Here is a 25296-nt window from a genome sequence, read left to right on the forward strand (position 1 = left end):
CAATAACTCAAAGGTCAAAACAAATTCTATAAATGAGTCGACAGATGACAGAAAATGTCAGTGCAGACCACAGTCACAGTTTTTGTGATACAGGTAAATATGCTTTTTTGACATATGATTTAAAAGGCTATGCTGAAGACAAACTTGTTGACTAATTGAATGATTTATTTTCTATAGCAGCAAGGAAAGTGAAGAAGAAAGAATTAATAACAAGTCTACGTTGCACTTAAAAAGGTTTGTTTTTATTATTTCTCTCTTTTTATTATCCAGCCGTAATGGTGGGCTTTTATGTCATGGCTGTGTTGCTTTTTAGCCTTTAGCATCATGGATTTCACTCAGGTTCTGCAACACATAAAAACTACATACAATACAATATAATACAATACAATACAATATTCTGTCAGTATTCATATTTTTTCTATGCAGCTCCTAAGATGATATTTAACTTTGTAGTTAGTGTAGATTTTCAGAAGGCATTTAACTTTTTTCAATTCTCATCACATGTAGAGGAAAATCAACACTGGTCGTGACAATGATGATTAAGCTTCAACATTCAGAAATATGTATTAAATATATCATTTTATTTTCAAAAAATGTGCAAGCCGATCACAATATGGGCAATATCCAGCCTCGTCAAATGTATGCAGTACTGTGCAAATGTTTTAGGTACTAAAAGTCAAGTGAAATAATGCCTTGAATAGTTGTTCATTAATCAGTTCCCTTCATGCAAAGTTCAGTAAACTGAAGAAACCTAAATATTAATAAGTAAAGTTGCCTTTACAACAGCACCAGTTCTCCTCAGTACACCTGCATACAGTTTTTACTTGGCAGGTCAGTGGTTCCCGCATCTCGGAGAACTTGCCACAGTTCTTATATGGATTTAGTTCTTCTGTCTCTTCATGTAATCCCAGACTGATACCATGATTTTGAGATCAGGACTCTGTGGGGGCAAACTATCCGTTGCAGGACTTCTTGTTCTTCTTGTTGCTGAAGATATATCTTTATGACTCTAGCTGTAGGTTTGGGTCATTATCAAGCTGTAGAATGACTTTGGGACCAATCAGATGTCTCCCTGATTATGCTGCACCATGGATAGCAATATAAACATTTAAGACGTATAAAACTTTTGCACAGTACTGTATATATGGGAAATATGATAAATCAGTATATATCTGAATAGTAGTTTACACAATTGCAAATTGCATCACAGTACTCACCTATGCTGCCATAAATTCTGTCCTTTACTTTTTATGTTTTATTATTATCAGTGGGCTGGGGGGTTTAATTGTTTTTTGTTTCCAATTCTTACTGTTGAATATTTGTTTTATGTAAAGCACATTGAGTTGCCATTGTGTATGAAATGCGCTATATAAATAAAGCTGCCTTGCCTTGCCTTTTCTTCACAGAGTCATGAGGATCCAGCTGGCTTGTTTGCTGCTGCTGTTTGCCAGTGTGCACTGTCAGGATGCAAGTGTCTCTCCACGTTACCGCAAATTTATAGATCAGCATATAAACGGGCAGATGAGTGCTACCAGGTGTGAGGCGGAGATACGAAGTAGAGGAATCAGCAAGACCAACAGCAATGAGTGTAAGGAGACCAACACCTTCATCCGAGCCACCACCAAAATAATCAGATCTATCTGTGGGCAGGCAGGAGAGCCGTATGGTGAAATGACTAAAAGCCTTCAACCCTTTGACATTGTTGTCTGTACACTGAAAAACCAGGATGCCAGACAGCCCCGCTGCCAGTACCGTGGTCGGTCTTTCACCAGGAGAATTGCCATCAAATGTGAACAAGGCTTTCCGGTGCACTTTGACAGAGACATTGTATATTTTGACCAGTAATTAAACAGCGACTGTGTGCTTCAGTATCCTGTTCAATAAAGTACATATTATGGTCATGCGCAATCATTTGTAAATGTAATTGTCAAAATAATAATGTTAACAGTACCACTGGTCATACAGTTTTTTTTTCTTGTTAATGTTCTTGATTGTTTTATTTTTGGAAAATAATACAGAGATGCAAAAATATTTTACTGTTAATTGCTAAATAAAGTGAAGTAAACTGAACAAGGTTTGGGTTGATCAAAAATTAGTTTACTTAAAATGGCATTGAGACTTATCTTATCTCAATATTTTTTATATTAACAATATATTCAATGAGTAGGTATGTGTGAATGAGGTCATTGGCAGTTGACACAACACCCCCTATCGGGAGGCTTTTGATTGATGCCTTTGAGTGAATATTGTAGTTCATCAGGTGAGCAAAACCACATACTGTAGAAATACATGCTAATGTTTCTTTGTGTCTGCTGGATGAGTAAAGCTGCCACTGTTTCCTAACAACTTCCCCACAGCATCCTTAGCTTTTCCAAGCTCCAAGCTTTTTCTACTGCCCCTAAATAGCCAATACACACACACACACACACACACACACACACACACACACACACACATATATCTATATACATATATATATATATATATATATACATAAATACATATATATATGTGGGTCTGATCACAAAGTATAAGCTAAATACAAGTGTAAATGACCACGAAGACACACTATCCAGTTGCCAAGGTGGTCTGGGATGTATTTGACAACAAATATTTTGTAGTGTAAAGGTTGATGCATCCTAATGTGTCCCTCACAAGCATGTCATGTCATCAATACAGGATGTGGTGCTTGTTTTGGTAAAAGTGTGACATTGATGGACAAAAATGGAGAGAAGCACAGGCGTGGTTGGACACAAAGTGGTCAGCTCGAGACGTAGAATAGAGACAGGTGTGAAATGCAATGTGTCTTTTGTGGCTGTTCACTTGTGATCAGATCAACCAAGAAGCATGTTAATACCACGTGTGAACAGGGCCTCAGGGGCCCTCCCCCAACTGGGCATGTCAGACCACATCTCGCTGCTCAGTGTCCCAGCCTACAAAACCCTGAGGAGAAGAATCAAACCAGCCATGAAAACTGTGAAAACCTGGCCTGAGGGAGCACTCAGCCAGCTGCAGGACTGTTTTGACAACACAGAATGGACTGTCTTTGACCACCTGGAGCTAAACGAACACACTGAGTCTGTACTGTTTTACATTAAAACCTGCACTGACAATGTCACGGTGGACAAACAGATCAGAGTGTTCAATAACCAGAAACCCTGGATGACAGCAGAGGTGCGGTCACTGCTGACGGCCCAAGATTCTGCTTTCAAAGCTGATGACCGAGACTTGTACTCCACTGCCAGAGCAAACCTGAAGAGAGGAGTTAAAGCAAGTTAAAGGAAGGTGTAGAACCATCTGGCTGATAACAACCCGGGGCAGGTGTGGCAGAGTTTACAGCACCTAACCAACTATAAGGGCAACTCGTTGGAGGTGACACATGCTGATGTCTCGCTGGTGGAAGAATTTAACCACTTCTTCACCCGCTTTGAGGCAGAGAGGCCCCACCTTGCTCCACCAACCTCACATCCCTCCAGTACCCATTTGCTTGAGCTGCAGGAACATCAGGTGAGAGGGGTCCTGAAGGCCATAAAACAACACAAAGCGGCAGGACCAGACAGGGTACTGGGCAAAGTACTCAGGGCCTGTGCTGACCAGCTGTCAGGGGTCCTAATGAGGATCTTTAACACCTCCCTGAAACTGGCCACCATCCCACCATGCCTGAAAGCAGCCACCATCGTTCCTGTCCCCAAAAAAAACACAATAAGTGGCTTTAATGACTGCGGACCGGTGGCACTGACCTCTGTGGTCGTGAAGTGCTTCGAGAGGCTAGTCCTACACCACCTCAAGTCTTGCCTTCCTCAGAACTTTGACCAGCACCAGTTTGCTTACAAGGCAAACAGGTCAACAGCTGATGCCATCGCCTCAGGGCTATGTGCTGAGCCCCTTCCTGTATGGTTTATACACACTGTGTATCCTCCCACCACTCAAACATCATCGTCAAGTTCGCAGACGACATTACAGTGGTGGGTCTCATCTCCGATGGTGATGAAACAGCGTACAGGGAGGAGGTCCAGAGGCTCGTAGCCTGGTGTTCAACAAACAACCTTTTGCTGAACATGAGCAAAACCAAGGAGTTGGTGATGGACTGGAGGAGGAAGAGAGTGGACCCTGCCCCACTACAGATAGACAGTGTCTGTGTGGGGAGACTGTCCTCACTCAGGTTTCTCGGTGTGCATGTGGCTGACGACCTAACATGGCACACCAACACTTCAGCGGTTGTGGGCAAGGCTCAGCAGAGACTGCACTTTTTAAGACTACTGAAAAAATGCCACCTGGAGGCAAAGCTGCTGCAGACCTTCTATCGCTCCACGATTGAAAGCGTGCTGGCGTATTGCATCACGGTGTGGTATGCCGGCTGCACAGCCAAAGACAGAAAAGCCCTGCAGGGTGTCATTAAGTCGGCACAATAAATCATTGGCTGCCCCCTGCCCTCCCTGAAGGACATTGCAGACTCTCGGGGGCTTAACAGGGCAAAGAAGATCCTGTCTGACCCATCTCACCCCGGCCAAGGCCTCTTCAAACTTCTGCCCTCTGGCAGAAGATACAGGGTCCTGAGGAGCCGCACAAACTGGCTCAGAAACACTTTTTATCCCTAGGCTATCAGGCTCTTGAACAATTAACCACCCACCCCCACTCTCAGCACCTCAGCACCTTGTATACCTAACAGTATCCAACATCCATCTCATGTAACATATGCAAGAAGTGCAACATGTGCAATAGACTGTGTATGTGTGTGTGTGTGTGTGTAATTAGCTAGTATTTTATTGTTTTTATGTATAATATTTATTTTGACTTTTTATTGCACCACGGGAAAAGATCCCGAACTAATCTCGTTGTGACACCTGTTGTACAATGACCATAAAGGATATTCTATTCTATTCTATTCTATTCTGACACGTGGCCCTCATTACTAGAGTAATCTAGTCACTTTGTAGATTGTTTATGTTTCAGTCAAGGCAAAATGTTTCTGTCATTCATGACTGTATACAGTAAACAACCTATATATGTATCTGTTCATGTAAACTTGCCTATGATCAGACTTTAATACTAATAATAATAATAATAATAATAATAATGCATTTTATTTAAAGGCGCCTTTCAAAGCACTCAAGGTCACCTTACAAGGCACATATAACACAACAACAGTACATCAAACAATATAAATCAGGTGACATTTAGTGCAAAGATAAAGAATAAATATGAATGTGACTACAAAGTGCATTAGTACAATAAATAAACAAGAATGAAGATTGCATAGTTAGTGAGAGACAGAGTATGCCACTCTGAATAACTTTGAATCTGAATTGCCGCTGATCTGTCACTTTCCTTCCTACTTCTGACTTTTAAACTTGTTTTTAAACTTGACAGCCTTTTCGCTGCCACCTGTAAAGTTGTTTTTTGTTTTTCCTTCTAATTTTACCCGTTATTTCTGTGTCTCCGTGTGAGTCCTCCTCCCTGTACCTAGAACTAGGGCACAGCAAAAATCCCCTGTTTACAGTCCAGTGGGTTCAAGGCCTCCCCAAAATTGAACGCTGGACTATGATCAACAAATATTTGGAGCATGAAACTGCTGCCTTGATTCTGCATTTGTTAAATTTTGCATCAGGTCCCCACCCCACCAAAATATGGAAGCCGTATGATAAAAGAGAACTCTTTACTGTACAAATGCAGAATGCAAAGACATCAGAGTTGAAAGGCCACACTGGACCTACAGAGTCAACAGGAGTAAACAAAGATACTTGTAGCTGCTCATCCAAACCCCCACTAAAACTACTCTAAATCAAATCAGAGTGTATGGTCTAGACCTGCTCTATGTGTAAGGTGAGATGACTTTTGTTGTGATTTGGTGCTAAATAAATTAAGATTGATTGATTGATTGATTGATTGGTAAAACTGAAATGGACACTAAAATCTAAAATCTAAAGTCTGAAAAGCTTCAAATCACACTGACCCTAAAACATGTCCATTGATCAGATGTAGGATGAAAAAGAAGACCTAAGTGAACAACTCAAACAAATTTGGCTCTGTCACTAAATTTGAGTAACAAAATGTGAAAAAAATGTTTATTGTAGCCGATAAATTAAACAATATAGTAACCTGGGTTATTGGCTGTGTTGGTCAGTGGAATCATTAATGTTCATGTGAATGTGTGTGTATGCTGTGGAGTAATGTGTTGTGGAGTAAAAACAAAATAAAAAGGCTAAATGAAACAAAAGATGCGGGCGCTGGTGGGGAAGAGGCCAAGCAACACTGAAAACTTGGATTAATATTCTGTGGAGCACCAGGCTCAGGTGCTCCGAACCAGCATGGGTAGACACAGTAACTAATACACTACAGCAGGCAGGGGCCGTCCCCTGTCTTGAACTTGAACCTCTTTCCTGCCAATTTCAGATTCCTCGCTTCATCTGCTTCCCACCAGAAGATGGCAGCAAAGTAAAGTGAGTTACTACATTTACAGCACACATACACATATAGGCTTTGAAGTCTCTCTACACATCATCAGCAGGAGAATCTCCCTCTCAGGAGCCTCTTTACTTATGGACAGATTGAATATGCATCTTGGGGAGTAAGTTGCCATGACATAATTTGATTAATGATGACTGAAAAGTTAATGTTCCATTGTGTTCTTTCCTATTTAACTGTGATACATAAATCACAAAACATTATTAGGGTTTTGTGTAGAAGGTCTTAGTTACATCCATTGTGCAACGATGTATTCAAAGGACAAGTGAACAGGATTTAGCAGTATCCAACAGTGAAACAACTCCCTTCCAAGCATGTAGGAGAACCTACAGTGGCCACAAAACACAAGAAAAAACACTAAAGGCCCCTTTAGAGCCAGTGTTTGCTTTGTCTATTCTGAGCTACTGTACAAACATAGCAGTGCAACATGGTGGGCTCTGTCTTGGAGAATTTAGATTTAATCGCTTTTCAAGTTAAATTATAGGGTAATAAAATTAAAACATTGCATCAGGTATACTCATACTCTTACTTCCCCTCTGTGAACAAGAAATCAGTTTGGGTTGAGTCAGATATAACTGTCATGTGTTTCAATGACAAGCAATGTGGAAACCAAAGTCCTCACCCTCACTTGTGCAAAGCTGTGGTCATTTTCACTTTGGTGGTAGACTTAAATACCAACATGATGACAGACCAATCAGATTATGATGAAGTTGGTCCATCCCATTTCATTGTTCTCACCTATCTGATCACATCACATTAAGACTGATAATCTCACAGTCTCTCTCTCAGTCTTTGTGTGGCTCTCTTGTTCACAAGTGGGCCTAAGTATATGTATAACGTTCAGCTTCAGTTCTGTTATGTTTCAATTTTTGTAGTCTTGTTGCGGCAAAATTTCAGCAAATGTATTGTATAGGATTTTAAATCATGTTTAATAACTGGTCTGCATTTGATTTGTTTTTCAGGATGCACAGATGATGAAAAGTTTTTGACAGAGACTGTCAGTGTTGGAGAAGATGTGACTCTAAAATGTAGCCGGCAGTCCTCAAACACAGGATACTTGTTTTGGATCAGAGTTGTTGCTGGAAACTTTCCTGAAATTTTAGGAGACACTTATAACTTTGATAATGACAAAGTTAATAAGACTCCTCCCATTACAACAAGACAATCGCCTGGAACATTTGTTCTGCATATTACTAAAGCAAAGCTGAGTGATGCTGCATTTTACTGCTGCCAACAAATTCTTGAACTACAAACAACACTTCTGAACAGAACTTTTCTCCGATTCAAAGGTAGAGTCATATTCACCTTGTTGATCCCAACATTCAATTTCCAATGTCTGTCTTGTATCCAAAACTATTAAAACTATTAGCTTTATGTATTCAGTTATTTCAAAACAGGTACGTTTGTCCTTCGCCACGCCAACAGTGTATGAATGTGTGAGTGAATGTCAGCTTCCTCTTGATGAGCAGGTTGGCACCCTGCATGGTAGCTCCTGTCATCAGTGTGTGGATGCGTGAATGTGACATGTAGGCGCTTTCAGTGTTAAAAAAAAATAGAAAAGCGCTATATAAGTAGCCTACAATCCATTTGCCATAACTTTTTTGTCAATTGTTGCAACAATTACAATAGAATAATACAATATGTCTGTTGACCCTGATTAAAACAGTGATTTTAGTTTTAAAGACAAAATAAATAAATAAATACATCCATTTGTACCAAAAGAGCATTTTAGGCATGACATACAAGTCTTATAATGTAATATAATAGAAATAAATATATATATATATATATATATATATATATATATATATATATATATTTTAATATTTGTGACTGAATTTAGTTCCATTTTGTTGGCGTCAGTAAGCTAATATTTTCCACAAATGTTGCCCAACAACTGTATCAAACTGTATCAATATAGAAATGAAATACAAAACTTAACGATATAACTCACTTTTTGTGTCCACTTCCATAATATATGTTTGCATTACTATACTTATTTTATCTATTCTATCAGTAGCGAGTAGCTCTCAACGAATGCTGTATTTTAAATTTTTACATAATTGTATCCATCAGGTTAACAATTAAAAACACCAGGCTAATATAGTTAGTAAGTGTAGCCAGAATTAGTATGTTGTATGTAAGTGAGAAACTGGCACAGCAGTAAAGCAAGTGGATATCAACCAGGGTTTAGCTCTACTTTGTCAGGCAAAGTGTCTGCAAATATTCTGATAACATGTAGTTATTTATTTTTAGATGTTCTTCTTTCACAGTGTGTTGAACAAAACTTCCATTTAGTAATTTTTGATAGCTTTTTTCTAGTTTCTGTTTCAACTATCACAGGTTTCCTTCATTTTGTTTGTTTGTTTTTTCTTTCTTTTTAAGACTGGACGTTTTGTTCATTATGCCACACAATAGTATGTTACAAATTGATTAATTGATTCACAAGTATTCTTTGTCTTCATATCTGTATGTTCACATTACATTAAATGTGAAATTACATTTAATTGTGCAGTACATGGTTTATGTTCAAAGCCAACATTCAATGTCAATGTTTCCATTAATCTTTATTTTTGAAATTCAAAAATAAATCATTGTGGTTCTATCTATGGGAATGTTAAATGTTCCCTCTCATGAAGTCCACAAAACCAGCATCTCAACATTTACAACACAGATAATTTTATATGAAATGTAGCTAATCTCTTTGTTTAAATGTATATGAGCACACATGTTGAAGAGGTTAAATATCCCAGTATCCCAGACAAGTCCTAATACCTGTTTAGACAGACTTCCTTCGATCATAGCATTAAAAAATACTATACTATACAGACTATGCATCTGAAGTGACTCAAGAGTTCACCTTCCCGTTGACTTGAATGAGAGAATCTGCTTAAACTTGTGACTGCTATTCTAAATCTTCCTCTTTTCAGGTGCTTGTTCAGCTGGTGACACTGCAAGTAGCCACCTTGCTGAACTAAAACTAAAAATGGCCTTGTCAACCAGTATACTTCCCCTTTTTGACCCTGAGAATGAGCAGTCCAAATTCGTACAACCACAAGGGGTCGCTTGTCAGAAAACAGAAAACACAGTGAGTTGTTTAAAACATCTGAACAAGCTGATGCTGTTGCTTTTTCTCATGTGGTCCAGTTCTTTTTGGCCTCAGAGAACAGTGTAATTCTTACGCCGGTGCAGAGAAAACAACCACAATAAGACAATAAGTCTGAAAAGAAAGGTGTCAGAGAAGTCTGATGTGGTTTCTATTGATGCCTATGCAAACACTTTTAATACAGCTAAACCCGACGAGAATTGTCTGTTCCACATATCTAGGTATTTAAAATAAGTTGCTTACCATGGTAACCAAACCGAATGCCATAGCACATTGGACTGAGTGTTGGTATTTCCCTCCATTTCTCAAGAAATGGAGAAACAGATTTGTGCCAGTGTTGTCCTCACACAATGCAGCCATTTCTGTAATGAAAGTGTGTTGCACTTAAGAAGTAAAGGCCCTTTTTAGACCCCTCTATGCTTTCCAATAAAGCCTAGGGCACTGAAATAGCTCAACAAATATTACTTGAATGCCACACATTTGATTCAGATATTAATTCAAAGGATGACGACTCTGGTGATCCCTCATTTGACGCCACCAGCATGTGACATTCATGGGTCCCAAAGTTTAATTTGGTCAAGACATGAGTTTATGACCAAATACCAGGTCATAGTGTTAATTAGTCAATGTTTGCATGCAAACAAGCTAAACCAATGTGTTACCTGTCAGTTCAACTCCAAACACTGAACAGGACTGAATGCCAAGTCTTTGCTTGATCTTTGTAAAACATTATATTTCATAAAGTATAAGATAACTTTCGAGATAAAGAAAAAAGCAAATGAATAACCTGTCCATTGTTGTTAAAAAATACTTAGGCCAACTGTTTGGTAATGTCCTCTTCTAGGCTGCAAAACCTCAAATGTCATATAGTTGCACGAGAACAGTGCGACAGGAAATGTACTTTTGACACTTCTGATAACTGAGTGGATGCATGACAACTCTCGATCACACCGTCATCTTCAGTCATTGAAGAGATTTGAACAAGAGATAACACCGAGATGATCCTGTTGTGGATGACACTGCTTCTTCTCCATCAAGGATGTAAGTCACATCTTACTCCAACCGAACATTTTACTATTTGAGTGTTTTGTAGGGAATAGGTTTTTTTGTTTTTTTTGTTGTAATAAATCAGTATCATGTAGTAAAGAAATCGCCGACACTTTTCTCTTAACAACTGGTATCTAATGTGAATTCAAAACAACTTTGCTATTGCAGATTTTTAATACATTGGTGAGTATATAAAAGCTTGTAAAAAAATCTTTGATGATATAATGATCATATTCTTATTGTCTTGTAATTCAGATGCACTGATTTCAGTGATCACAGTTCCACTTGGTCAACCGGTGACCTTCACATGTCTTTTCCCTGGAGCGGAGTATAGCAACACACGAGTAAAGTGGTACAAGCAGAGTATTGGTGATTCACTTCAGTTAATCACCACACTGTTGAAAGCTACTTCAACTCCTTCTTTTGAAAAAGGATTTAATTCCTCGCGATTTGATGTAAACTATACTACAATCTTGAGCACTCTGACCATTTTGAGGACAGTCCAAGGAGATGAAGCCTTGTATCACTGTCTAATCTCCACCTGGAGTGATGAAAAGTGGAGTGGGATGTATTTGTCTTTAAAAGGTAATGTCTTTTTTCTGTTCTTGGTCTCATCGCACTTTGTTTATATATACTATAAACTATATTATGACTTTTTTATATTTTAAATATCAGCTTTGAAATTTAAAAAAAATATATACCTACAAGTTTTCCCTATTTTCACACTTTTGTAATTTCCAGAAAACACTCTGAACACAGCAGAATATACTGTTGTACAGGGGTCAACAGAATCTGATCCAGTCCATCCAGGAGACTCTGTAACTCTCCAGTGTTCGATCTTCTCTGGCTCTGAACACAAGACCTGTCCAGAACGATCCAGTGTGCACTGGTTTAGGGCTGGATTAGATAGATCTCATCCACACATCATGTACACCGATGAAATTAGCAATGATCGGTGTGACAACAGATCTGACACTTCCCCAAGGAGCTGTGTTTATCGTCTCTCTAATATCAGCGTGTCTGATGCTGGAACTTATTACTGTGCTCTGGCCACATGTGGAGAGATAATTTTTGGAAATGGAACAAAACTGGACGGTAAAGGTAACTGTATCATTGGTCTGTTAAATAGTTAACATTCAATTTAACATCTTATATTCCTGACATTAGTAATTTTAAGGCAGGCACTTTATTCCGCTGACAACTTAATATTCAGTATATCTTGTTTAAGCTTGTTCAAACCTACAGTTTTATGTTTTTTATGGTATCAACATTCAATCAAATGGAAATATTCATTAGTCACCAAGGATTAAGAGAATAATAGAGATGTTTACATATATTTAAGTGCTAATTAGTCTCAATTGAAAGTTAAATTAAATCCAAACATATCAAGCAAATATTTTATGCTTATAAATAAAATATATGAAATTATATTTTCACTCACTTTCAATAGAAAATCTTAACTTTTATTGTTTGTTCCTTTTCATATTTTAGGAGCCAGGATATTGTCTTTTGGTGATTTAAGTCTGCTTCTGCTGTGTGCTGTCTTGGCTATAAGTGTGATTGTTATAGCCTTTCTCTCTTATGCCATCACCAAAAACAAGTGTGATCATTGCAACGGTACTAGAATTTATTAATAACGCAGTCTATCACACATTTCATTAGTTATAGCATAACTATACAATTATAAATCAATCCTTATTTATTGCAATCTACTGTTTTTTTATTTTATAATCCAGCTGATGTTTCCCTGCACAAAAGTCAGAAAAATATGGAGGTAAGGAATTTAAACTCATCAAAAAAAGTTGCAAAAATTATACTTTTTGATTCATATTTGTCACCTCATAAAATGTACCATTTCCTCAGAGAGATAAAGATTCATGGATTTACTCTGCAGTCGTCTTTACCGTGATCAGACCTCGCAGTGGTGAAGCGAGGGATACTAAAGCAGTGGAGAGAGAGAGGGTCTACGCTGCTGTTAAGGCTTTTGGGCTGGATTAGTTAGTGTTAGTTATTCTCTATAAAGGGAACATTTCCTTGTGATTTTCTGTTTTCTTACTGCTATAATGGCAGATGTAAATATTAAAGATGGTCAGATGTCCCAAACTTTAGGTGACTTCATGTAAAATGCTCCCTGCAGCCTGCTCTGATCACTTTGTTTGCAATGTTACCTCTACTTCACATATTTTCTATTAGATTTGGTCTTGAGCATGTACAGACGTGAAGACTGGAAATCATGCAAAGATTTTCCAATAGAGCTCCAAAAATATAAACAATGGAAACCTTGTAATGTAAATACATATGTCCCCTTTAAAACTATAATGGACTGCATTTTGTAACAAGCTTTTATATAGTGCGTACACACACACGCACGCACACACACAAACACACACACACAAACACACACACACACACTCAGAAAGAGTATGCATCTGACATCCATACATCTGCAACCTCACTGCTAGGTGCCAGTGCCACTAAATCTCACATACTAATCCTTTAATGCATGTTATTTTGTTGTTTTTCATGTATTTTATGTGTGTTGTTATTCATGATGCTTTGTGACCATACAAACTTAACAATATAATGTGTGAAGATGTTTTTGAATTTTAGCAAAATGATGTCAATAAATAAAATACTTCCTTTTCCCAAATTGCTGTTGCTCTTGTGAAAAATGTGTCAAGAAATGTGTTCTGGTGTATGGACACCAGTATGTAAATGCCATATTTACCTGTGCTCATTCTGTGTGTTTCTTCAACCATTCACATTGCTCCAATTGAATTGGACTGTTGTGGAGAGAAAAAACACGTATTCAGTCTGCAGTTATGTAGTGCAGTTGGTGTAAGGAGCAGAAAAGCCTGTAGGGAACGCTTAAATGACTTTAAGAATCAAGCTGTATCTGTGTCATGTTGGTGAAAGTTAGTAACTTAATTTAAATTTCTGAATTCATCCGCAAGAATGAGCAAGAACTGTCAGCCTAACGTAACTAGTAACAAATGGGTGATTTCCTTATTTGTTGAAAATACTTCTTAAATGCACCATACAACCATGTCACCATTCAAATTTAAAATTGCATGCAGATGAATCCAAATAGAAACATCTCAAAAGAGTGACAGCTGATATACAGATGCAGCACAAGTTCCCCGTATGTAATTTGTCGAAAAGCAGAGTTACTGAAGAGAGAGATCTGAAGGGGTTCTAAACTTACACTTATATTACTTGTGCATGATTTCTTTTTCAATATTTCATTACAATGTAAAGTATCATATGAAGAACACGAAAATTGTGGATATTATTGCGAATGGATAAATGATTTTTAAAAACAATATTGAATAAGATGCACTTCTTTAATCTGAGACAACAATATAAACAGACATTTTTAAGTCAATGAAACATCGGTATTGTACATACAAAAATACAGTCTAAACAGCTCTTTGATATTTGGAGTGGTACTGTTATACAACCCTATATGATAATATAAGTTTTCACACATAGTAGAAAGGATGCTTGTGTCTTACTGTTGTATTGATATACAGTATTGAACTCCTCCTAGAAACTCTTTTTTTATAATAATGTGCTCACAAAAATCAATTTCACCACTGTTTGTTGTCGTGGGTAAAACAAATCCTAGCCTAACCTTGGTCCAGACTGACTCGCTTCCGCTTTATCATCCTGCAAAATAAAAATGATGTGTTTAATTTTAGAGATTCAGAGATTCATACCAAATGATAAATAATTTGGTAATAATGAAAAATTTTGAAATGTCATAATGAAAGTTTCATTAATTCATTAATTAATTTCCATAATAGGACATGGTTTCAGATATAGACTTATAATTAATGAGTTATTAAATTACTTTTAAATGTAATAAGTGTATGAATGCTGGATCCATAACAATGAGACAATATGCACAATTCCTGGAACTGAAAGAACCAAATAGAATAATCTAATTAATTACACCTGTTCATTTTAAAACATCAAAATATCTACCACAGAAAGGAATAAAGGCTGCACGTTTATATCAAATTAAATCTTAAGAAAATATCAATCCAATCTATCTGACTCGCCTTAAAGGTTAAAATGCATTTAATATTTGAAGACGACAAAGGATTTAAAAACATACCTATCTCCACTTTAGTTCCTTCTCCAAACAGGATCTGTCCACATGAGATCACAGCACAGAAGTAAATCCCAGTATCAGAGGGGTCCTGTATAGTTTTGGACAGACTGTAGACACAGCTCCTTTCCTCTCCTTCATCACACCTGGTCTTCTCAGTGTAAATGACACCTGGGTGCGAGTCTTGTGATCCAGCTTTGAACCAGTACACACTGCATTGGTCTGGACACTCATTTGTGTTTTCTGTTGTGTTTTTGGAGAACAGTGAACACTGAATAGTCAGTGACTTGCCCAACTGGACTGACTCTGTCTTCGGAATTTGTTTCACGTAGAAAGATTTCTGCTGATTACGGTCTGTGTGATTCAGTAAAAAAGATATTAAAGGTAATTAACAATTTAAATTACATGTATGACTTGTATGAATAGTGATGAGTGAAATGGGAATAAACCAGAAAGTAAAATATTTTACCGTTCACAGCCAAGAATGTGCCTTTAGTAAACATCTGTAAATATGCTCCTCCTTTCTGACAGAAGTATGTTGCTTCATCCTCTTTTCTTACATATTCAGCATTCCCCTCTGTGATTTCAAAACGTGAATTCTGAAATTGTCCAACAAGATATTTCTGGATGTTTCCTGTGGCTACTGAAACTACTGCAAGTGTTTGGATCATATATCCAACAGACTGCTTATACCAGTGAATGAATTTGTCGTCCATATCAGTAACTGGGCGTTGCAAAGTAACGCTCCAAACAAACAAAGCAACAATGAGACAATCCAGTTTTCTAAATAAAGCATTTCAAAATAAAACTATTTTCAATAATTAAACACCCCATTTGACGAATGCGATGTGTGTGTGTGTGTGTGTGTGTGTGTGTGTGTGTGTGTAATCAGAGCATGAGATGAACACACACAGGCACGCCCGTGCATACACACACACACACACACACACACACACGCACACAAAAGAGAGAGAGGGACACAGAGTGGGCTGGCTATAAGGACTGTCATACACATGCAAACAGAGACATTGAGAAAAAACAGCTCCAAGTGTGACAACAGAGGAGCTGAGGAGCAGAGCCGCTTGCTGACCGGCGCGGAGAAATACGCATTTGGTGTGAACTGAAGGGCTGTGGCACGCACGAGAATTTCCAAGCGCAGCGCTTCGCGGCGCTTCCGCGTCCGGTGTGAACCTGGTGTAATGCATCCATGGGGAAGACTTTTAGCTACAGCTCCACTCCTATCTTTTGCTGGGCTTGCTTAAGCTAGCTGGAAGAGGCAGAGTTAGGTGACCTTAAAAATTTCCAATTGCCAAATTTTTTTACTTGTTTCTTTCTTGATTCTGTATGTAGAAATCAGGAATTTCTTCTCAGTAACGACACCTGTTGATGTTAAACTTATACGCTTGCACAGACTTGTACCATGAGACTATTGCAGGTGTTGCCCCCCCCCCCCACCCCACATGCTGTATGCTCGCATACAAACACACATACAAACAAATACAAACACACCTTTTGCACTGTAGCTGCTGACTGGTGAGAGTGACTGCCCAACCTGCAGAAATATCTGTTAAAACCTAAACCTGATCTGACTCAACACTGGTAGACCCAGTGCACTGTCTCAGGGGACCAACAGGATGTGTCCAGACCACACTGTGACTGAAGAGCAACACACTGTGTTCTTTACTCAGAAGAGACCTAAGGCCCCAACAGGATATGTAATGAGGTTAGAGGTGCAAGAAGCAGATATTATTTTTCACACCTGCCTTTGCATCTGAAGGAGTTAACCACATGCACTTTTACCTTTGTTTCTTTTGTTTTTTGTTTTTTGTTTTTTGTTTTAACAGCAAATGAATTCATCTTTGTTTTCCATTCAGTCCCAGTGTCACATGGGGAGCTTAACCATTGCAAAGAAAATGAAACTAATCAAGCAACACCTTCCACTTTTGATGATATGGATAATAGGAATATGTTCTTTCTATTTCTTTAACTTTGACATGTGATGCAAATAATAACACATATTTAAACATTTTTGCAGATGAGGCTTATAAAGGGAAGTAGATATATTTATACACTATTCTGCAGGTGCACCATCAGTCTAACATACAAATATACAAAGAAAAAGTCAGCACTCTGCATGTGGTTTTATCCATACAATATACTGCTCTGTTCTTAATCTACAATAATACACACATAGTAACAGTTAAGGATTTTTCTCCAGTAAATGTAAAAATGTATGTGTGGTCTCCTTCTGATTTACCAGATAAAATAAGTCAGGTCAGCAAGTTCAGGTGTTAGGGTCAAACTTCTGCTCTCACCCCAGTGGAACAAGAGAATAAGTAGCACCTCCCCTTCCCTCAACCTCACTCCACTTCCTGTCACACATCTATAAATGCCTTCCTGCCCATAGACATACGTAGACGCCGCATTGACTGTGGAGAGGTGTGCCTAAAGCGCCGCCATCTTGGTACAGGGCTAGCAGAGGCAGTAGTGCATGTATATCTATGGAGGTAAGAGCTACTCCATAGTTTCAAAATAGAATTATTCACTGAAATCTCGACCGATTTCCAAACGGTTTGATTTGTTAAAAACGTGTCTTATCTATCTGTCTGACATTTGTAACAAACAACCTGTGTGAATATATGTTGACAATTGAGCAATTTTATTTATTTGTTTTTATTACAATTGAGCGATGTATAATCACTTTTTAATAGTGCAAACACGTCATTCCTATATAGACGTAATGCGCTTCAGGAGCGAGTGGCCCTGTACCAAGATGGCCGGCATGTAGGCACGTCGCTCCAATCGGCAGCAGCAGTCATGCGGCGTCTACGTATATATGTCTATGTTCCTACCCTGCAAGCCTGTTTGCTATTTTGTTCAATGCTACAACATCCAAGCAAATCTTTCCTGACACAGCTGCTCCACCATTCCTATCCAACATATCACATTCAATTATTTATTTGTTTTTATTATTATTATTATTATTTTTATTATTTTCTCTTTTCATTGTTTTGTTGTATAGTACATTTATACATGGTTGCTATTGCTGTGGTCATTATTTGTATGTTTTTCTTATATGTAAAAATGTAATAAAATATTGTTTAAAAAAACCAACTATTTGTTTGTACCTCAGCTGATGGTGTAGTTCTGGCTCATGAAGAACTTAAGCTCCATGTGCTGCAGTGACTTTAAAATGAACAACTGAGACAGTGTTAAGTTGCAACCAAGTGTGAACACAGACACAGGAGGCTACTGTATGAGTGAACTTCAAAGACAGTTTATTGTAGCTGTAGTAGTTAGGAAACTGGAGCAAGGCCTTGGACAGGTAACTGGGTGAAGCAGAGCAGGGCTGGGGGCTGCAAGTATAGTACTGACATTACTTTAAACTCTGGTTGAGTGAGTGAATGTGGCAGATCTGAGAATACATAGGCAGGTTGATGGCAGGATTATATGCAACTGGTGGGCTCTGCTCTGACTCTGGCACATCTGTCTCTATTCAGCCAATTACAGACACTCACACAGGGAGAAAAGGAAGACAGTAACTGGGAAAATGAGTGGACATGTAATCTGATATGGAGGGAATGTCAGGGGAAACAGCAGGAGCAGATATATGACAGCACAGTTTCATCATAAAACAACTACTGTCTCAAGACTTTATAAAAAACAAAAAAATTCTAAAGTGATGACTAATGTGTTTTGCTAAACAAAATTTGTCATGGCAAATTTTACAAACATGAACATCGAAGATCAATAATTCAGCAGGGTTTTCGGTCATCCTCGGTCCCTTGAGAAAATAAGGACGGCGATCACAATGATGCAGAGAGCCAACAGCGCTCCCAGCACAAGAGGAACTGGGTCCCACTCTTTTCCTGAAATTAAAAAAACAGACTTAACTATCTACATCAGGGGTATTCCATCAAAATTCACTGAAGTCCAATTTGTGAAAATTTCTTCAAGTGAAGGTCCAAAACATCCTAATGTCGGTATTATTTTTCAGTATCTCACTGCTGATGAATGGGTATGTTTGTTCAAAAGTGCTTTGTCCCATAGTGGCGCCTTAACATTGCTGCTTTTAATAATGGCCACTGTCTCAGGGAATATGAGACATACAGGTCTTGAACTGGCCTCTGGAAGGATGCACATGTAGCTGTCTGTTGATTCTGGATTAAAAGCCCTATTTTCATTTTCCACTTTCCTTTTCTTCAAGCACACAATGTGAAATAGCTACCTCTTAACTGCCACCTCTCTGTCTCTCATCTTTTCTCTGGGTGTATTTCACTGACAGTCGAGTCTCTTGGCATGTCTGAATACACAGATTTTATTGGCTGATTAGTGTCACGTGAGAAGATTGGCTATGCACACTAGTCTGTGAGTTTCTGAGAGCATAACAGCTGGAGAAGCTGCGCCTTAAAATAGAAACGCTCAGACAAAATTTAACAATCCTCAATATTTCATCAGTTACAGGTCCGGGTCCGGATAGGACGGATCTGGGTCTGGATCCTGACTGTGGTATGCCTATTACTGACCTCTGCTCTACATAAGACAGAACATCATGTAATCAATCAACTACTATATAATTGAGGAGCAAAAAAAGCATTACAAAATGATGATCAAATAAAAATAAAACAATGATCGAAGTCTTATGCATTAATAATCTAGATATTAGTGGAAATGTCTGTTTGAAATAAGACTTTAAAGACATACCTATCTCCACTATCTCCACTTTAGTTCCTTCTCCAAACAGGATCTGTCCACATGTGATCACAGCACAGTAGTAAGTCCCAGTATCAGAGGAGTCCAGTAAAGTTTTGGACAGACTGTAGACACAGCTCCTTTCCTCTTGTTCATCACACCTGGTCTTCTCAGTGTAAATGACGCCTAGGTGTGAGTCTTGTGATTCAGCTTTGAACCAGTACACATTGCGTTGGTTTGGACACTGGGCTCTGTTTTCTTCCTTATTGAAGAGAAGTGAACACTGCAAAGTCATTGGCTTGCCCGGCGGGACTGACTCTGTCTCCGGAGTTTGTTTCACGTAGAAAGATTTCTGCTTTTCTCTATGATCTGTGTGATTCACAAAAAGGGCATGAACAAGAATTAAGTGATTGTTTTATGGATTGATGCAGGCAAAGGAAGCAAAGATACTGAAATTAATATACTTACCTTTCACAGTGAGAAGTGTGCCATCAATAAATTTCATTACGTATGCCGATCCAGCTTGACAAAAGTATGTTGCTTCATCTTCTTTGCTTACATTTCTGATGTTAAGAAAATAATGGGTTTTGTTTCCTGCAGTGTTGAATCTTGAGTTGTTAAATGTTTTTTTAATTGGGATTTTGCCAAAATGACCCATAGCAATAGTCTGGAACATATGTCCAAAACTCAGTTTATACCAGTAAAATAACCCAGCCTCCTCCTCAAAGATGGGGCATGTCAAAGTCAGATTATCACCAAGTTCAGCCACAGTCAAAGAGATCTGTTGAGGGATCTCTGCAGTTTGAATCAGAGCTAAAGAAGACAAAATAAACAATACCAGAGTTAATACAACAACCCAGAGAGGGAAACTGTGATTTTAGAAAGGAAAACACTTACACAAATATCATAGCTTGAAGGTTTTGGCATATTTACACATACATTTGAACAAATTATTGATAGAACTCGCACAGATAAAACAACTACACTTACAAGCTGTGCTCAAAAGAATGAAAGCCGCCAGTCCTGTGATCATTGTGGTACATCACACGTCTTACGTGACTGATGTCTTCCTACATTCAAACCAAAGCTTAAGAAACAATGATCAAAGTCTGCAAAATAGTAATCGTCCTGATTGGCTGAGGCACAGAAAATACACTCCCTCCTAACTTTAGCAAAAACACGTTTCTCAATGAAATTCACATGTATGTGAATAATTGTGGTTTAGTTTGTTTCAATATTGATATTTTTGATTAATACTCGATTTCTACATTGTGACAGTGACATCACTATAAACAAGTCCAGCTGAGATGGAAACTTAAGCAGTTGAGCAATGTGATTGTAAACAAGATAACAGTTTAGTCAGATTACCTAAATCTTTATCTGTGGTAAATCCCAAAGTGAGAGCATCCAAAATGCAGGTAATCTCTCACTGCACCGAAAACTGAGTGTGCACCAAAGCAGTCTTTAAAATATGATAGATGTTTATGATAGACAGTTTGGGTAACAGTTGTATTGTTTTGCTCTGACTCTGAGTTAATATAAAACCTATGTTGTTGTCTGCTCATATTTTTTGCCCTATTGAATTTCATTTTAGAGATAAGTCTATGTTCCCAGATCTCAGCAGTAAACTTGGTGAGTTCAGTGTTATTACAGTGATGCAAATAAAGGCCCAAATTACAAAAAAAATTATAATATTTAATCAGTACTAAATTGGACACAAGGCTAAGAGTCTACAGCTACGAGAGAAACTCTGTGAGGCTGTGAAACCCAGGTTAGAAACATTAACCAAAGTATTGGATAAATTGACATTTTGACCTGATGATGGCACATCAACACCAATGGATCACCAAAGTTCACAATGGCTACAAATATCAAATTGCAATAGTTGTGGAAACATTTTACTCTGAACCACATCAATTGTTGTTGGTGAGACGGAGAAAAAGACAGTTGAACTGTTGTAGGCTGGCTCATACTGTAACTAATGAGAGCACCTAGAAACATGTTAGGTAGGTATGCGCAATCTTCGACTGAGAGATGCTTTAAAATTGCTTGATAAAAACATGTATTGAGTACCACTTATGATGATTGCATTTCATTTTACTCCATAGATTCATTAATATTTGTCAGTCTGATTTCCTTGGGAAATATTAACCGGTCATGTGATTTTTAAATTTTCACTCATCTGTTTCAGTGTTTTCTGACTCTGCCCCTCACCTGATCTCCATTGCTTCATCAAACCTAGAAAATGTATTGGCTGCTCTGTGCTGAGTGGTACAGCTGTTCTGTCTAACCTGCAGCTTAACTTGTTCCTTGTCCTGTGTCCCATCTTTTATCCTCTTGAATTGTTTGTCTGATTCTGACTTCACTTTGATGACTGTAACTGGGCCATTAGAAGTGAGTGGAGGATGCTTTACTCTTATCTGGTGTTGTTTCCTGAGTCAGTTCATGGGTCCACTTTCCAAATGAACGAACTCACCACCATTACCCAAAACTAGTTTGTTCAAAGCTAGCTGAGACAAGAAAAAGAAGAAAAGCAGGTTCACTTGCAGTTCAAGTTCAGAGACTTGGTTACAAACAAGTACAAAGATGGCATTTACATCACCTGTATTAGGAAATATACACACATTCTTTACTTTCTCTCCTGTGCACCCCATTTGAATGTTTTTTAACAACCTGTGATTGGTTGGACAGTACACCTGTAAACCAGGTGCAGCTCATCAGGGTTGATTCATGAAAAGTCAGAACTATGACTGTGTTTTGAGGTAAACCTGTCACACACATAGTGATGTATGAAGTACAGATGTTAACATCATTGTGTATTGTGAGGTGTATATAAACTGTCTCCGGCTAGCATACAGTGAACATTTTGTCAGAAGCCTTCTGTGTTGCTGATAGATGTGACCACCTAGGTGAATAAACCAGAAAGACAGTTATCTTGTTACATCATTGGTTTTACAGAGAATTCCACCACGTCACTCTTACTGGAACTTTGATGCAGCAGAAACTAAGTGGACCGCTGGTCTGGTGTCACAGCACTGTGTAAAAGCAGTTTTGGATGAGCGCCAAAACCACATACAGCAGCTACACTGACAAAAGGTGCGGTGGCCTGTTTCTCTGCCTTCGGCCAACCACAAGGGCTGTTTTCACAGAATGTACATGCCTATGGGTATCAACCGGATGTGTGTGTGTGTGTGTGTGTGTGTGTGTGTGTGGGGGGGGGGGGGGGGGGGGGGGGGTTACAAGACATGAAAACACATTCAGAGTCACACTGATAACTATCAGACCATTTAGAGTCTCAAATAATATGGCAGCCAGCAGAAATTCAAACCCATGATTTTTTGCGTTCAGATGAAGATTAATTGAATATTATAGTCAAGCAGCAGAGTCCAATTACTTGGTCATGTGAGTACAGCTGTGTGCACATAAGAACAGATACTTAAAAGGTTACTGGGGCCTTTTTCACTTAAACAAATTGCTTGAGCAAAAAAACAGGCACTCTCACATATACAGTATATGCCAGTGTACACATCACACTATTTATAAAGAAAAATAAAACAGGCGCTTAATGAGTCAGCCAGGTCCACGACATACTGTGATAGATTGCGTTGCTGTTTCTATTTACAGGACATGACATGCATCATTTCTTTGAACTGCATGTTGCACCATTGGTCTGTAAATATGCAGAACTGGAGGACATCTATTCTAAATCGTTATAAAAAAGACATTTTAAACATTTGAGGCTCTTTGGCATGTTACTATAATAATGATGATACTACTACTACTACTACTACTACTACTACTATTATTAATAATAATAATAATAATAATAACAATGGCTGAAATGAGTGAGATTGTGATTTTGCAGCTAAACATTTAAAATAAATATACTACATATTTTGTATAGTAGAGCCACACAAACAGATAAAAAGAAATTCAGCTTGCAAAAACGAGTGATGAGAAAATAGTCATCACAGCTCAGGCCCCTGCTCTTAACACAAACAGCTACCAAAGAAAAAGAAACCACTCACTGACTGACAACGCATGCCTGTATATGAACCTCGGCAAGAGAGAAAGAAAGACAGACCCGTTTGAATTCAGACCTCATGTTGACAGCCCAACCACAAGCATGCTCACACATGTATCATTTGTTAGAAGTGTGTGTGGGTACACATGTGCATATGTAAAAGAGACAGAGCGATAGTGTGTGCCTCATGTCACATCATCTATTCACAGGATAATTTAGATTTTAATTACATTTCCTGTGTCCATCACCTGTTTCTTTAACTGTGTATTATTACTGTATGCACATGGCATCAGACAAAAGTAGTTATAGTTATTATTTGATTGTTGTCCACAACAGTGACTCGCAATCCATTTACATGTGATTTTATTACTAATTACTTTGCATCTTTTGGTTACTGCCAGTAGAAAGCTTGTCATGGTGCGTCAAGAAGGTCTTAGGTTCTTTATCTGTGGAGTTTCTCCTCCAAAAAGCATTTATGTGAAATAGTATTAATATATGTGGGTGGGTAACAGCTCTCCCCCACTCTGCTGTACTCTCCCTTCTGACGTGTTCATGCCAGTCAGAGGCAGAGTGGGTGGCTTCATCACTGCATGAATGTTTCCGCTCCTGGGCTATTTAAAATGCCTCCTCTGGCTTCCTTTTTGATTTAATGTCCATATATTTATTAGATTATATTAAAATCCCTGTTGTTGCCTGTAAGTAGTACAGAAATTGTTGAAGGATTAATAAAAAAGCAGACGTGAGTTTGTGAACAAAAAAGCTTTCAAATAAGCTTCATTGTTTCCTATTCTGGTTTTCACCAAAAGATGGCAGTGATGTTCAAAAGAGCAAATGGTGTGTAGCATTGTCCAGTGCTACAAAATCTCAATACTAAACATAGAAGGCCACAAAAACCAGACCACGATTTCCTGCTTGATGTCACATGATTCAATTTTAAGATTGGGGTTGAACATAAACTGAAAATAATCTGAAGGTGTTGATTTAGAAGGAAGTGAGCTCACCAGACCTCTATAGCCCGCTCCTCATCTCTGCTTGAGTAGCTCAGGGTTATTTTTACCCTCTGCAACCATAACACACCTGAATATCCGACCAAACAACTCTGTGATCAAGTTGCATTGTGGGTAACATAGGCTGCAGCTTTTGACAAGGAAGAATAATGCATATAATTTAAAATATTGTCTGGTGTGTGTTTCACATGAAAAAGACATCAAATGAACATAACATGTTTAAAAACTGTAGGTGAATGCATAGAATGTATAAAATCAAGTAAATACAACATTTTAAAAGAAGCACAGCAGTACATAAATGTGCAGTATAGGTAAGAATCAGGCTGGTATCAGATAATCCATAGCTAGTTAAAAGCTAAAGTGAGAAGATATATTTTGAGCTTTCCTTGAAAAGTATTTAGCGAGCTGGCTTCCCTGATATCTAAAGGAAGTGTGCTCTGTAGTTCTGTGGTGTAATTAGACAAAGACTGCATCCCCAGTTTTCTTTTGACTGTTGCTGAAAACAGAGTATTAAATATGAATTTTCCCATTCGTAGCATCACCATAATACAAGACATATATATTACACAAGATACCCTACTTTAATTATGTTACCCACCGTAACTGTGTTTATATACTTTCATCAGTGTTGCCAGATCGTCTTTGTACAATATTGTTTGATGTACGATCAATGATGCCTAAACTCCAATAATGAATAATAATTTGATTATGCTGTGACACTAAATCATTGTAATCAGTTTAGTCTCATTTTCATTAATGTCACGATTTCCCAGGATCAGTTCAGATCCAACGCCTGTGCTTACAGATCTACTCACACATGACGTCTTTCTAGCCAATCAGA

General features: G+C 38.2%; 2 protein-coding genes across 2 annotated transcripts; one reads left to right on the forward strand and one right to left on the reverse strand.

Moving 5' to 3' along the window:
* On the forward strand, positions 1-1908 carry LOC128363243 (angiogenin-like). The gene is made up of 3 exons (XM_053324192.1): positions 1-93; positions 178-234; positions 1407-1908. The coding sequence occupies exon 3, from the start codon at positions 1411-1413 to the stop codon at positions 1843-1845; it is 435 nt and encodes a 144-aa protein (XP_053180167.1). The 5' UTR covers positions 1-93; positions 178-234; positions 1407-1410; the 3' UTR covers positions 1846-1908.
* Positions 1909-18503: 16595 nt separating this feature from the next.
* On the reverse strand, positions 18504-20457 carry LOC128362797 (uncharacterized). Its single transcript, XM_053323650.1, has 4 exons — positions 20415-20457; positions 19893-20237; positions 19437-19793; positions 18504-18601 (listed from the first exon to the last, which is right to left on the reverse strand). The coding sequence occupies exons 1-4, from the start codon at positions 20455-20457 to the stop codon at positions 18504-18506; spliced, it is 843 nt and encodes a 280-aa protein (XP_053179625.1).
* Positions 20458-25296: the final 4839 nt, after the last annotated feature.

This window comes from Scomber japonicus, chromosome 8 (genome assembly GCF_027409825.1).
Source record: "Scomber japonicus isolate fScoJap1 chromosome 8, fScoJap1.pri, whole genome shotgun sequence".
NCBI classification, from domain to species: domain Eukaryota; kingdom Metazoa; phylum Chordata; class Actinopteri; order Scombriformes; family Scombridae; genus Scomber; species Scomber japonicus.